This window comes from Muscardinus avellanarius (genome assembly GCF_963383645.1).
Source record: "Muscardinus avellanarius genome assembly, chromosome: 14".
NCBI lineage: Eukaryota > Metazoa > Chordata > Mammalia > Rodentia > Gliridae > Muscardinus > Muscardinus avellanarius.
Genome location: NC_137800.1, coordinates 81,215,853 through 81,230,709, shown reverse-complemented (window position 1 = coordinate 81,230,709; position 14,857 = coordinate 81,215,853). Strand labels below are relative to the sequence as shown.

Below are 14,857 nucleotides of genomic sequence, written 5' to 3'. Positions count from 1 at the left end.
AACTAAAGAGCTACATGGACATGAGGCATCTTGCTCTTAACCACTGCACTGTGTACCCTCAAAAATATCTGTCGACGCAGTAACAGGAAGTCATAAGATTTAGAGCCTTTATAATGATAATAGGATCATAGCAAATTTTTTCAGAATGACAAACATTATACCCTATATGAGTATCCCAACTTTCCTTCAACTATGCACTAATTGAAGAGTAAATGGCATAAGGACAACATGTTCATATATTGGGGAAGCACTCACGCTCTAAGTCCAGCGTTTTCCAACACCAGTTCTTCCAGTCGATTGGACCTGCTCACCACCCTCAAGATCTGCTCACAGACATCAGTGGACTGTAACAGAAAACATTTTTTTTTTACCTTAAGTCTAAAGAAAGAAAAAATCATTTTGTCATTTTAAATCTATGCAATGTGAAGTCTTAACTGAATAAGACATCAATTCATTCAAGAACTATTGAATGAGCAGCTACTACTGTGCACCACCACACTGCACTTTCTGGGAAGACATTGAAGAAAAGGACAAAGTCCCTGGCTTCCAGAGGAGCCACCCAGGGGGAAGTGACAGGAAGAACACCAAGGTCTGAGCTTATGTCCCCCCTTCCTAAGCTGAAACCTACACAGCAGGATTACCACAGGTGGATCCTGCAGGAGGTGGTAAGATCTTGTGCAGCCTCGTGTGTGGGATCCGTGCCTCTTTGAAGGATCCAGAGAACTTCCAGGTAAAAATACAGCTAGTAGGTCCCACCTACCAGCCAGAAAGTAGCACTCTGCCAGTGCCTTAATGACAGACTTCCCAGGCTCCAGAACTGGGGAAATGAAACTTCTGTTGTTTTTAATATACCTGGCCTGTGGTATTCTGTGACAGCATCACAAACAGACTATTACAAAGAAAAGAGCCAATTATAAAAAAAAATAATAAAAAGGACATTTTGGTAAGTTTCCAATCCTGAGAAAATTTAAAGAACTACCCAAAGGTGAGGTCCAAAAAGGAGAACCGCAGAATAAGAGGTGGGGGCAAGAATGTCGACACTGGAGGTGGTTTTGCTGAGTTCCCCCCACGGCCAGGCACACAGCTAGCCCTTTATGGGTATTTCAATATAAAACCATTAGTGAAGGATTATTATTTTCTTTTTATAGGTAAAAAAATTAAGGTATAAAGATGTCTTGTACTTTAATAGGGAAGCTGAATAAACACTTGATAAATAGTACCTAGTATCATGATGTTCCTACCAGTATTGTCTAAAATTGAATAAACAGAAAATACCTAATGAAAGGATTTAACTAAAGACATTTATCTAAATGTCTATTATGTTCATAATTTGTTTTTTAAAATATTGTTATATAATTATATCTATGAAAATATTTTAAGTGGTTAGGATATAATATTAAATGAAAATGCATAATTAGATGAAACAAGATTACAATGACTTAAATGACTAACATATGTAATAAAATTTTAGGGGAACCATAAAAAGTGAAGAAGTGTACCATGGTAGTAGAACTTTTCATTGTTTTTTCTTTCAAACTTTATGTATTAGTGTCTTTTTATTTATATCTTGCCTTATTGCAAAAACTCATTTAATGTAGCTCTTGCTCTTTTATTGTTTAAATATTGCAAAGTTACTTTAAAACCTCATGACAGCCCAGGGCCCACTTAAATCCTTTATGACATAAATAAAGGAGAAAGGATTCTCTCTGTGCCCTGGCATTCAACCATCAAAGCACTTTCTTTCCTTAACACGCCCCATAAAGCACTGCAGTTCTTTGACTATCAGATTACGGATCCCCAGCTGGATTAAGCATGACAGGAATGGAGTCTGGAATGAGAGGTCCTACAAGTTCTCTGGTCAGAAGTGCCTGAGGCACCTCAGTTGGATACCCCCACCCCCACCCATACCCCCACAACATCTGCAGCTCCAGGGTTCTCAAGTGCGCATGCTCCAGTCCACTCAGTGGCGATGCCACCTCTGCACAGTCCTGGGACCCTAATGTGTTCTGATGGGCTGCAAAATGGAGAGAAAACCCCATTCCCTCTGACCTCCTGCCTGCCCTTGATGCTGTGCTGACAGCAGTGACCTTGAGTCCTTATCAGCATCAGTCTTTGCTTCACCGTGTGCACCTAAGGGAACTGATCTCATTCCACATTATCCTGGTAAAGAGTGATACTTTTAGATCATGTTTTTGCTAGGATTATCCTAATTTTCAGAAGCAACCCATGGAATCACTGCCTCTTTGGGGCTACCTTGCCAAGCATTCTAGAAAGTAATTTACCAAACCAGGGCTCTGAAGATTTAATTTACATTTTGGTTGTTAAGTACTGTCATAAAGCTTTACTGTTAAAAAGGGTATAAACTGCTCATGGTGGTGCATGCTTGTAATCCCAGTACTTGGGAGGCTGAGACAGGAGGATTAAAGGTTCTAAGACAGCCTCAGCAATTTACCAAGTCTCTCAGCAACCTCAACAACTTAGTGAGACACTGTTTCAAAACACTCACACTCTCTGTCTCTCTGTCTCTCTCTCTCCCCCTCTCCCTCTCCCTCTCTTCTGTCTCAGGGTATAGCTGGAAGGCAGAATGCTCCTGGGTTCAATCCCCAGTACCACACATTCATGCACACACACCACTATACACACATAGAGTATAAACGTGTCTCTATTTTTCTTTAAGAAGCCAGTTGGGGAAAGGTGTAAAAAGTCACTTGTGATCACATTAATCATCTTTTACTATTAACTACATGAAAGCATTATTTTCAATACAAAGCAATACACAGAGATGAAGTTTTTAAAAGAAATACACATACACACCTAGACACCAAGTAAAATGTGGTAATTATAACAGTTCTTTTTAAATGCCTACTGTATGTTTCAGAATTGGTTTGGGAATATTTTTATTTTAAAAAGATGAATGCAGCTGGGCGTGGTGGCGCACGCTTGTAATCCCCGCGCTTGGGAGGCGGGGACAGGAGGATCGCGCAGGTTCGTAGCCAGTGAGACCCTGTTTCCAAAATACACACACACACACACACACACACACACACACACACACACACACACACACATATATGGTAGAAGGGTTTCCAGGAACCCCAGTACCACCACCAAAAAAAAAAACAAAAAAAAGATGAATGCAATAGTTCTCTAAGAGCTTGCATTTTGTTAAAAAGCCAATGTATAAAACAAAAACTGAAATTGCTATCATGCAACAAATGAACTAGTACAAAATAATACAAATGAACTGAAAGAAAAACTGTAAATTAGAAACAAAAGGAACTATACACATTACCTGCTATAATAATATCATTTTTAAAGATTTAAATTTTTTGGTGCATGTGTGTGGTATTGGGAATTGAATTCAGGGGCATTCTACCTCTGAGCTACACCCGTAGATAGACCCTTATAAAATAGGAACTCGCTAAGCTGCAGAGGCTCTCCTCAAAACTATAATTCTCATGTCTCAGCCTCCCAAGTACTAGGATTACAGGCATGTACCTCTGCTCCTGGTTTAAAAGATATATCACAATGGTAAATGATACTTACTGACTTGCTTAAGTTATAGAACTCAAAGAATTGAGCTATTTTTATATGTAAGTATTTAAATTTATTTTTTTTTTATTTTATTGGTACACTAAAGTCTCACACCATAATGTGGATCATATTGACAATGGCATACATTCACACAGTACTTGGTGCCCTCCCCATCCCAACAATGAGTGTCCAGGTTTTCCATGCTGCATTCAAGAAGATCTTTACCAGCCACCACTTTGATAGGGGGCTAATATCCAGAATATACAAAGAGCTCAAAAGACTCTACACTAGCAAAACAAATGACCCAATCAAGACATGGGCAACTGCTTTGAATAGACATTTCACAAAAGAAGAGATACAAGTGGCCAATAGATACATGAAAAAATGTTCGACATCATTAGCCATCAGGGAGATGCAAATAAAAACTACACTGAGATTCCATCTAACTCCAATCAGAGTAGCAAGCATAAAGAAGTCAAATAACAACAAATGCTGGTGAGGACGTGGGGAAAGAGGAACTCTTGTTGGTGGGAGTGAAAACTAGTTCAGCCGCTATGGAGATCAGTGTGGAGATTCCTAAGAAAACTGGGAATGGATCCACCATATGATCTAGCTATACCACTCCTGGCTATCTTTTCCAAAGAGGTTGAAATCAGAGCTAATCAGATTAAAAAATCCAAAATTTTGGACAAAAACATGATCCTCACTGCACATCTGAATTTCTTAATCCCTTTTTCAGATTAGGATTAGTAATGTCTAACTGGTTTCATAAAATCAGCATAAAGCATAAAAGTCACATATTTCTTGTAGTACTTTAGCCTAGAATATTTTCCTTGGGCTAGAAACCATATTAATCCAGGCAGCTCATATAGCCTAAGAGGAAAGCATTCATTTGTGTCATGCACTTCATGTTTTTAAAAACCAAAATCAATGTGCTTCTTCATGTTGTCCTTTCCTTCAAATAAAACCAGTGTTAGACAGTGTTCTCTGGGACTGCCCACCACTGCAGGACCATCACAAGAGAAAAGTATGATTTCTTTTATCTTTGAATGAAAAATATAAAGAATTTACTATTTCTTGAAGACTTGATGAGTGAGATCCACAAAGACCACTCTCTTTATTTTAAAATATCACATATTAAAAAGATATACATATGTACTTTTGTGTTTAAAGTTCAACTAACAGGAAAGCAGTAAGGACAGTCCCTAGATACTGTCTCTCTACCTCCTTCCATCCCAGGACACCTGAGAAAGCACATCAACATGTCTGGGGTTTATTTTTGCCAGAACCAAAATGCCTGGGTGTATACTTTCTATCCCACACACAAAGGCAGCTGAAAGGACAGGATGCCTGGGAGGACACATGCCGCCTGCCCACCCAGTCGCATGGACACCTTTCTGGACTAGGAAACTGGGATCGTTTCCAAAAGTGGGATACCTACAGCCTCCTCCCAACTCTCTTTAGAATCCTGTTTTGAAAATCACAAGCTCATGTGACTCATCTGCATGAGCCAGGAAAACTGACTTGGTAGAGACCCATTGTTGTCTCTGATCCCACAATCCCTGGACTAATCTACTTCTCATTTCCCCAGTGGCTCCTCTCTCCCTGTATAATCTCTGCTGGCTCAGTCCTGGAAATGGTCCATCCCAGAAAGCCACAAACAAGAGACTTCCAGTCCCAGGCTTTCCACTGCAGCCACCTGCTTGCTCCCCACCGACTCCCCTGCTCTCGTTCCTGGCTCCCTGGCTCCATCAACAAAACTCAGACACTACTGTTGTCTAGCTGATAGAAATCCCATAATTCCCATTCCCATATTTGTTTATTTCTCAGTCTCTTTGTCAGTCTGACTGTGATGGTGATAACAACAGTCACCAGCCATGAGATGCCTGTACTACACAAGAGCTGTGGTAGGATTCCTACACTCCTCATTTACTCAACCACCTGCCAAGTAGTTATATTGCTTGTTCACTCATCATTGATTCCATGTACTTATTTTCTATTTACTTATTAAACCAATATTTATTGAGTAGCTAGTGGGAGCTGCACTATCTCACAGAAATAGGTATGCAGGAAGTTGAACTAGCTGAACCAGCTCACACTAATAGGTATGCAGGAAGCCTGGAGGGCCAGAAACTTATCCAAGGTCACACAGCCTGGTGGTAAGAGTTAAAATCTGAACCTTGGGTTTCTGATTCCACGCCCATGTTCTGTTTCTATATCCCTTGACTGCTTAGGGCCCGAGTGAGTGGACAATGCCTTAAGCTACCCACAACTCGGGTAAATTCAGAGAACCAAGAGAACAGCCCTCTAGCCAGTCTCACCCTACGCTTCCTACAGATCCATGTCTCAATTCAAAGTCTATCTTTTTGTTATGAAAATATTAAAGCTTCAGGCTTTATAGCCTGAGAGCTAGAGGCTTCAGAATGCCATAAAATAGTATTTAAAGTATGTCTCATCCTAAAATGAAGCAACAGAAAGCTGATAGGTAAGTACCCATCCAGACAGCTGCTCTGAATGTACAAAATCCTCAACAGAGCATCTGATTTCTACTAGTGAAACAGACCAAATACTTGGCTCTTCCATTTCTTATGGAAACTAACAGATTTTGTTTCAATTTCATTTTCCTGACCAAAAAAATGCATTATCGAAATTAACATTATCATAACTCAAGTAGACCAACTCTACCTGTACATATTTCCTGAAATGAAGATGAAATATAAAATGTAAACATAAAATCTGTTCTTTGCAGCTGTGCAGATGTAACTTTAATGGTTTCTGCCCACGGAATAAGTCATGCTAAAGGCTACAGTGAACACATCTTTCTCTTCATCTTCTAAAATGGCCTCATGTAGCTGAAGGCATGAGGAAGTACTTCTTTCTCTGAGACAGTTCACATTGCAAACTTTAAAGAATGTTATGTAAATCACTTAAAGAAAAATGTCTCTTTAAGAAATAAAATGTATACATATCACCACTATGGGAGAAAAAAAAATTTTTGACAATGGGAGAAAAACATTTTTTTGACAATTATCAGGTTTCTGAAATTCAGCAAAGCTGAGCCCCATTTTCTGCATCTTTGATTACTTACCAGTTTTAGATCCTTGGAGGACAGCCTTGTGAACCACTGATTGTATTCCAGAGCAGCAATGATAGGTATTAGGTCTCTAGAAGTAAAAATCACAAAATCCATAAAAGGGCTCTTACAAAACAGATATATTCATGTTATATTTTTAACCCATGACATCCAGCTTGATTTTGCTTTTGATTATTTGCATACATCGAGCCCGAACTATTTCCACCATTAGACAACAATTAAATTCTCTAAAAACAGATCCTCAGCATTATGTGTGCAAAATTCCCCAGAGTTGAAGTTATTGCCTCTAGAGACAACCAAAGCAAAAGAGCTTTAGAGCAGCATTTGGAGAACTTTCTTGTTATGAAAAAAAAAAAAAAAAAAACCATACATCCAATTCTGTACTACCAAGTCTTATTTGTTTAGATGCTCCTTCATAAAAATTTCAACTCTCCTCTCCTCTCTCTTATGCTCTCTGGCAGTAGGAGTTCATCACTGAAAGGAAGTAGAGTGCCTATCCTTTGCCAACATCTTGCAACCATTTGGTAGTTTTTAGAGTTCCTAGTAGTGATTACCTCCAGGAGACAGCCCATTGTAACTCTGCCGGTGCTTCCCATGAGCTCTCTAGCCACAGAATGCAGTTTCTTGCATGAGATCTGCCTGTGCTCCATTTTTGCAACACTACAGCCCCCTCTCACGCTCAATACCAACAGCTGACAACTCCCTATTGATCTGACATGCTATGTAATTTCACAGGGGAATTACTTTTTCTGCTGTGTTCAGATTTGGAAATGTCTCTGCTGCCCAGACCATATACCCTCTCCTTGCTGAGCCCCCCGTTACCCACCAGCACAGTGCTCACATCTCTATCCAGTATTTAGCTCATTCTGTCTCACACTAGAGTTTGTGGCTTACGCATCTATCTCATTTCCACCTGAGACTATGGATTCTTTGAAAACCAAGTCTCTATTTTAGATCTGTGACTCCAATGAAGCCATATCACTTTTATACTCAGTGCTTGATAAGTAGTGGGTACTCAGATTTTTACTGAAATCGAAAAGGAAGGAAGAAGGTGAAAAGAGAGCTGAATATCAATATTATCTGACAGCTTCTGGGTACAGGGGCCCTGTGTTTTGCAGAAAGAACATCTCATTTCAATCTCAAAACAACCAACCTGGGAGGCATTTGTCTTTATATTTTGCAGATAAAGGGACAGATGTTTAGAGACTTAAAGGGGAGACTATGCCAAAGAGACAGAATGACGATCTTAACCCAGATGTGGAAGCGCCCGTGTTTATTGGCTTCATCGGACGTGCTTTAGAAGTATGGAACAGGTGACCACACTTCAGAACTTCCTTACTGGGTATTCTACTGTCAGTTGATCCGATTTCAAGTCTTTAGTCATAGAGGAAATTGTGAGTTGAAAGACACATCATTAGTAGAATCAAGTTTTGCAGGAAAGAAATAGGAAAGACAGCATTAACTCTCTCTATATAATATGTTGAATAATTTTGGCATAATAGAAGTCATATCTAATATTTAAGTACACCAGAAATGCTTTTTGGTATTATAGTAAAAAATTAAAATATATAGCATTCTAAGTTCATATTTCTATGATATAGTCAGTATGATTATTAAAACTACATAGAAAATGAGAGCTATGCATGCTCACCAATATAGACAGAGTCCTGTTTTAAAGAGAAGAAGGAGAGCTGAATGTTTAGTTTAGCAGTAGAGTATTGGATTAGCATGCAAGAGGCCCTGGGCTCAATACCCAGGACCACAACAAATAGAAGAGAAGGGAATGTTACACGATAGTTTGAATGTTAGCATTAAAGGTAATATTCATTTTTTCTAGTAAAATTATATGATATTTTTTAATATTTATAGTCTAATAGAGTAATAAAATTAGATGTTTTATGAATGGTGTAAGTAAAATTTTGCACTAGGGAAAAAACTGCCCATGAGGGTGACGGAGACTATTCGTATTGGCATAGTTTGCCTATCATGTTTCTCTAAAATTATGATAATGCGTAGGCATTAAGAGGCAGCCACATGTGTTTATTCATTCAGGAGATGTGTGTGGTGCTTACTGAGAGCCACGCAGGATCCCGAGACCTTGAGGCTTAAGAGAGGAGTAAGGTAAGAAGTGTAGTTCTTCTTCCTCTCCCACACTCCTGGCGAAAAAGACCTGGAGGAGTTGTGCTAGACAGGGGTCTGAAGACAGTGCCCTAAGAACACAGTGAGACACCAATAGTCCCACCTAGAGTAGGTGGGTAAGGGGCCAGCCAGGAAAAAAGAAGGGGCAGAGTATTTCAAGTAATTAGGTGTAGCAGGTCTGCAGGCAGAGGAATTGAACATTCTCAGCCATCCTATCCATTCATATACTCAACAAGTAGGAGCCACTGTGCATGAATCATGGGGCTTAATGCAACAGTGAACAGAGTTAACAGTCCCTGCCCTGGGACAATGATGGCCTGGCGCAGCCTGCAAGGAGATTCAGGAGGGAAAGGCAGCTGTAACAGAAAAAAGCCCTACGGGGTAGAGGAGCATAAGAGGCTGTGGATGCATGTATAGGAAGCAGGAAAGTAGTCCACACCTATAATCCCAGTACTTGGGAGACTGAGGCAGGAGGATCTCAGGTTGAGGCCAGTCTCAACAATTTAAGGAGACCTTGTTTCAAAATAAAAAAGGCTTGGGGTGTAGAGCTGAGAGGTAAAATGCCCCGAGTTCAGTCTTCAGGGAAGGAAGCATTAATCAAGACAAGCACGTCAAGCAAGGCTTCTCACTGGAAGGCCCCAAGCCCTTGGAGAGGAGGGAGTGAGGTGAGGCACGTATTTTAAAAGAGAAGACACAGGCAACCGAGTAAGGTATGACTCCAAGAGTTTCAGCTCTGAAACAAAGCATATACCATAAGTTTTAAAAATGATAAAATAGACTCCACCAAAATCAAAACCTTTTGCTCTGCAAAAGATGCCGTATGGTGGCTCATGCCTGTAATCCCAGTACTGCGAGTGTGAGACAGGAAGATCACAGGTTCGATATCAGCCTCAATAAATTAGCAAGATTCTCAGCAACCTAGTGAGACCCCGTTTCAAAACAAAAAATAAAATAGGGCTTGGGGTGTTGCTCAAAGGTAACATCTTCCCTGGCTCAATCTGTAGTACCATTAAAAATAAATAAATAATAATAAAAAAAAGATGCCGTCAAGAAAATTAAAAGCCCTGTGCCAGGAGGAGTTTTTATAAATATATTTCTGGCAAAAGATTTGCACCTGGAATATATGCAGAATTCTCAAAACAGTAAGAAACAATCACTCCAACATTTTTAAAATGGGCAAAAGATCTCAACAGGCCCTTTACCAAGATAAATGTGTAGCAAATACGCACATAAGAAAATACTCAAAACTGTTAGCCATCAAAAAAATGTATAATGTAAAACCAAAATGAGATATGACTCCACATCTATTGAATGGCTAAAACTGAAAAACACCCCAACAATACCAAATGCTGACAAGGCCACAGAGCAACAGAAACTTCAAACGGTGCCGATAAAAGACAAAACAGTGCACTCGGCACAGAAAACAGTTGAACAGTGTCTACTTAACGGCCACATGCCCTGTGACCAGGGAATCCCACTTCAAGGTATCTGCCTGAGAGGAATGAAGATTTATTTCTACATAAACACTTGAAAGTCCCTATTTAAAACAGCTGTATTCCTAATTGCCAGGAACTGGAAGCAACACAGATGTTCTTCGGTGACTGTGTATGACTTTTGGGGCCGGGTTGGAAAAGGCCACGCACAGCCTCTGCCTGCGAGGAAGTCCAGGCCACATACGGGTCCCCCAGTGGACAGGACGCGGCAAAAAATACAAAGGACAATTAGTAAAACCTGGCAGCCCGGGAACCGTGACTGAAAACTGATGCACGCAAGTCCTCCAAGGAGAGGCTATCGCCTAGTTCTACGGCTAAGTGGTGGGCATGGTAGAGGAATTTGTAATTACGTGCACTCTGGTACGCATCTGCACACTTTTCTTCCAGAAGGCAAGTCCCAGAAGCCTTAACAGAATGTTCTAGGAAAGACAACCTAATAAAAAGTCTAGCCACAGTAGGATAGACAGACTCTGTTTCCATATCAGAATCCAGAACAGGAAAACGGAGAAACTGAAGCTACATGCATCACCCTATCAATCCTCAATATCTTAGGCACTTGACCCTCTGGACCCAGCCTTCATAGGACCCAGGGCATCAGGGAGCCAGGAAGGGGCAAAACCCCGAGGAGGTCTCGCTTAAAGAGAACACATGGACAACAGTGCAGAACTTACTTCATTGCCAAAGGTCCGTTTTCCTGTGTGGCCTTCTTGAGACATCGTTACAAGTAGACATATGAGCAAACTGTGTGCAGGTACTTAAGTGGGACCTCACACAGACCTCCTGCTGCTGTCCTGGATGCTCCTCCCTGCAAACAACCACCTGGATTTCTCTGCAAGGTTGCTGCCCGTCAGCACCGGGCCTTCCTCGTGCTCTCACTAAGTCCAGCAATAATGACATTACACCAGAAGAGAGGTCTCCAAACATACACAGTCATAGTAAATGATACTCTCAAAGTGAAAAGCGCTAACCAGGCTTTGCTATAAGCTTAGGACATTTAATATGGGTCCCACTGAGTTTCTTTGACCACCTGAGAGACTCTTAGTTGCAGCGTGACCTTGGATCTGAAGAGTTAAGTCAGCCTTAGAAGTTACAACAGCCTAGGGAGCCCTGCCATGAGGCTCTGCAACACGGCAGCACAGCTTTCTCCTGTACGCCGCCATATGTCACTTCTACCATGCCCTGAAAATGGATGCAAAAATGTTTTCAGGCCCTAAACCCAGAAGGGGAAACAAAGGTCCAGTATTAACATGTGTAGAGAAATAGAATATAATCAATTCTTAACACCAACGAGAGAGGAGACAGTTAATGTGCTCTAACCTTTTTCTGGATGTAAATTTACTGCACACTGCGTTTTTTGCTTGATCTAGTCACTGGTTGGGGATTGTGCCAAAAGCTGTGATCCTCGTTTCTCATCTCCACTGGTACATATGAATAATCTAACCCTCCTTTAGAACTCAAAAGCATCAAGTTTTTCTCTTACATCTTTCCAAGAAAATGGCACAATAAAAACATCATAGATAAGACCATGAACTCATGCCTGAAAACCCAAGATTTTCTGTAAAATAAGGATTTTGTAACTTAAATTCTTTTTTCAAGAAAATTCATCACCTTATATAGTTCGTCATTTTAAAAGGGGGCAAGCCTTTTAGGATATGCAAATAACAGGCATTTAAGACTTCTATGTACTACCACACAGTGCTTGAAATGCATGAATTCACACAGTCTTGACAATAACCTCAGGAAGGAGGTATTAGCACCACTGACAGATGGAGATTCTCAAGGCACAGAGAGGTAGATAAAGTACCCGGGGTCGCAGAGTTGGTCCAGGCAGAGCTGGTGTGACTCAACCCACTGTCTCGATTACAGTGCTGCTATCTCACCAGCAACCAGCCTGCTATCCCTGCTGTAGAAAGCCTTCCTCCTCCACCAAAAACCTCAGCACATCTCATTACATCTCACCAGTTATTTTCTGATTTTTAAAGTCAATACTGCCAGGTACTGTTATTGTGAACATCAGAAAATGAACACCTTAGCTGGAATCATATGTGCCCATGGTTCCAGCTACTTAGGAGGCTGAGAAAAGAGGATGGTTTGAGCCCAGCAGTTCAAGGCCAGCCTGGGCAACATCCTAAGACCCTGGCTTTTCTCTGTGCTTTTTCGTGTGTGTGTGTGTGTGTGTGTGTGTGTGTGTGTGTGTGTGCGTGCATGTGTTTTGCTGGGGATTAAACTTGGAGTATTTTACCTCTCAGTTACACCCTACCCTAGCTCTATTTTATTTTTATTTTAAAAGATAAATTTTTAAAATTACAAGATAAATTAATATTTGGAGACTATTTTTAGAACTTCAAAAACAAATCTCATTTTCTTAGTGCTAAAAGATAACCCATTGAACTAGAATTTCTGACCTCCTCTTTCTGCTGTGTATGACATCGTAAGACTGTCATTTTTTGAGGTATTATTTCAGGCCAAATTTCCCTGGCCTGTCATCTCTTTGAAAATTTAAAACACTGTGATTTAAACAGTGTGTAATATACGAGGAAAGTGTTAAAAAAAATAATAAACCAGGTATGATGGCACATGCCTGTAATCCCAATACTTGGGAAGCTGAGACAGGAGGATCACAGGTTCAAGGACAGCCTAAGCAAGTAGTTAGACTCATCAACCTAGCCCAGATTGTTTCAAAATAAAATAGAGCTCGAGGTGTAACTGAGAGGTAAAGTACTCCCTGAGTTCAATCCCCAGCAACACACACACACACTGAAGAATGTCCAGCAAGCTCCAAATCTAAGAAGTGAGAAAAGCAGAGAGAGCTATAATTCAATAAGCACCATCACAATTATTTCCAGTAAATCCACAGATCACAGCAGGAAAGATTCCCCTTATAAACTTCATGACCATCCGGAGGCTCACAGGTGTCTCGTGCGGAACGCAAGCCTCGCCACCCTCTCTGCTCTGTGCGCACACGGCAGTCACTCTCACACACCCAGGCAAAGGCTGCTGAGCTCCGAGCCACGGCGGCTCCACTCCCCAGAGACCTTCACTTGGTGGTCCTTCTGGGGATGATTTAGATGCCCCCTCCCACAGACACTATATTTGGTTTGAAAAATGGGAGTTGCAGAGCTTTAAGGAAGTTTAAAATGTCACAAATTAGCTACTCCTTCCTGGTTCCTTATCTCTACAGACACGCCCTTTGTATCATTAACTTATTAGTTGGGTCACTCACAGGCTGTGAAGGGAGTAACCACCTGAAATAACTACAGATATTGTCAGAGGCCATAGAGGGTGATCCCCAAAGTTTCTGATTATTTACTCCTAACGGCAGAGCATTTTGAGCACTACCCCCATGTTTGTCTATAAATCCATCTGGTTTACCCCACAGAGTTCACCTGACCCAGACTGGTGACCACCATCTTCCAGAAGCATTCAGAGAAATGCAGGAATGGAGACAGACGGCAACACGGTTCCCACCTGATTCTACACTCCACGCACCATCTCTTCCTTTTTAAACGAGAACAAGACTAAAGAAATGGAGTTTGGATTAAGAACGAATTACACCAGCGCCCTGGGGACAACCTTGCCAAACAGAACTCCTTCCTACAGCAGCGCGCTCATGTCACCTTGATGAGTCAGAAGCGACACAGACGCGTGAGTCTCCAGGCAGGGCTCTTGTGAGCCAAGATTAAACCCGACCATGCATAGCCTCGAGTCTTGAGCGGGCTGATGAGATTATCTCTTCTCACCAGTCTTCCCGCAATGAGAGAAATCGATGCGCTAAAGCCATATATTCTCTTCTCCTCCGCCCTCACCCGTACATGCCTCTCCAGGATCCAGTGTGCTTACACATTTAGCATGTCAGCTCACAGGCCTTCGGGACGCCCCATGAGCAATGCATGGCAAAGCCTTTTTGATCTACGCCTTTTGTTGGCTCACGGATACCAAAACCAGAACAAACTGTAAATCAGACTTAAATAAAGTGAGTGGAACCTATAAATAATAGCTGAGTGGGCACTTTTCCAAGTAGTTCCTAATCACTGTTCTTTTTGAAAGACTAACAGGATGGGTCTAGTATGACTACCATCACCTTCCCACCTGGGTGCCTGATCAGCAATTACGTTCAGTTCTGATGGAAAGGAAGGGAGGGAGGAAGGGAGGAAGGAAAGAAGAATGGATGGAGAAAAGGAAAGGCCTTAACACCACTTTCGAGCTGCTTACAGATCCACCCTGAAGCACCTGGAGAGAGTTAAAGGTGTTCATGAGGAATACAGAGAAACGCGAAGCCAGAGCAGCATGCCTGGTGCCCGAGAAGATGCTCAGCCCAGTGCCTGGGCTTCTCTGTTTCTCAGCTCACACAGCTATGAGTATAATGGTTACAGTATCCCGACACCATGAGCATCTCTGAAGAAAGCAGGTCCTAGGCAAATGTGAGTGGCGAGGATGCCAGTAGCATCTGTGATGAGAACAGTGGGGGGGCTCTGCCCTGTCCCCACACCTGTACCTCCTTTCAAACCATCTCCTCTAAGACGGATCCCACACATTCTCATGGACGCGCCCTCCATCTCTTTATTAGGCGTGAAAGCTGCTGCTGAATGTCCCCCAC

At 41.6% G+C, this 14,857-nt stretch overlaps 1 protein-coding gene across 5 annotated transcripts in view; it reads right to left on the bottom strand.

The window, feature by feature from the left end:
• The window catches only part of CARMIL1 (capping protein regulator and myosin 1 linker 1), a gene marked incomplete at both ends in the record, with an annotated part of 268,378 nt that overhangs the window by 121,126 nt on the left and 132,395 nt on the right, over positions 1 to 14,857 (bottom strand). For all 5 annotated transcript variants that reach the window (XM_080710653.1, XM_080710650.1, XM_080710651.1 and 2 more), the window contains 2 exons: positions 256 to 344; positions 6,623 to 6,698. In XM_080710653.1, the coding sequence (XP_080566779.1) occupies positions 256 to 344; positions 6,623 to 6,698 (165 nt within the window). The remainder of the gene's footprint in view (positions 1 to 255; positions 345 to 6,622; positions 6,699 to 14,857) is intronic.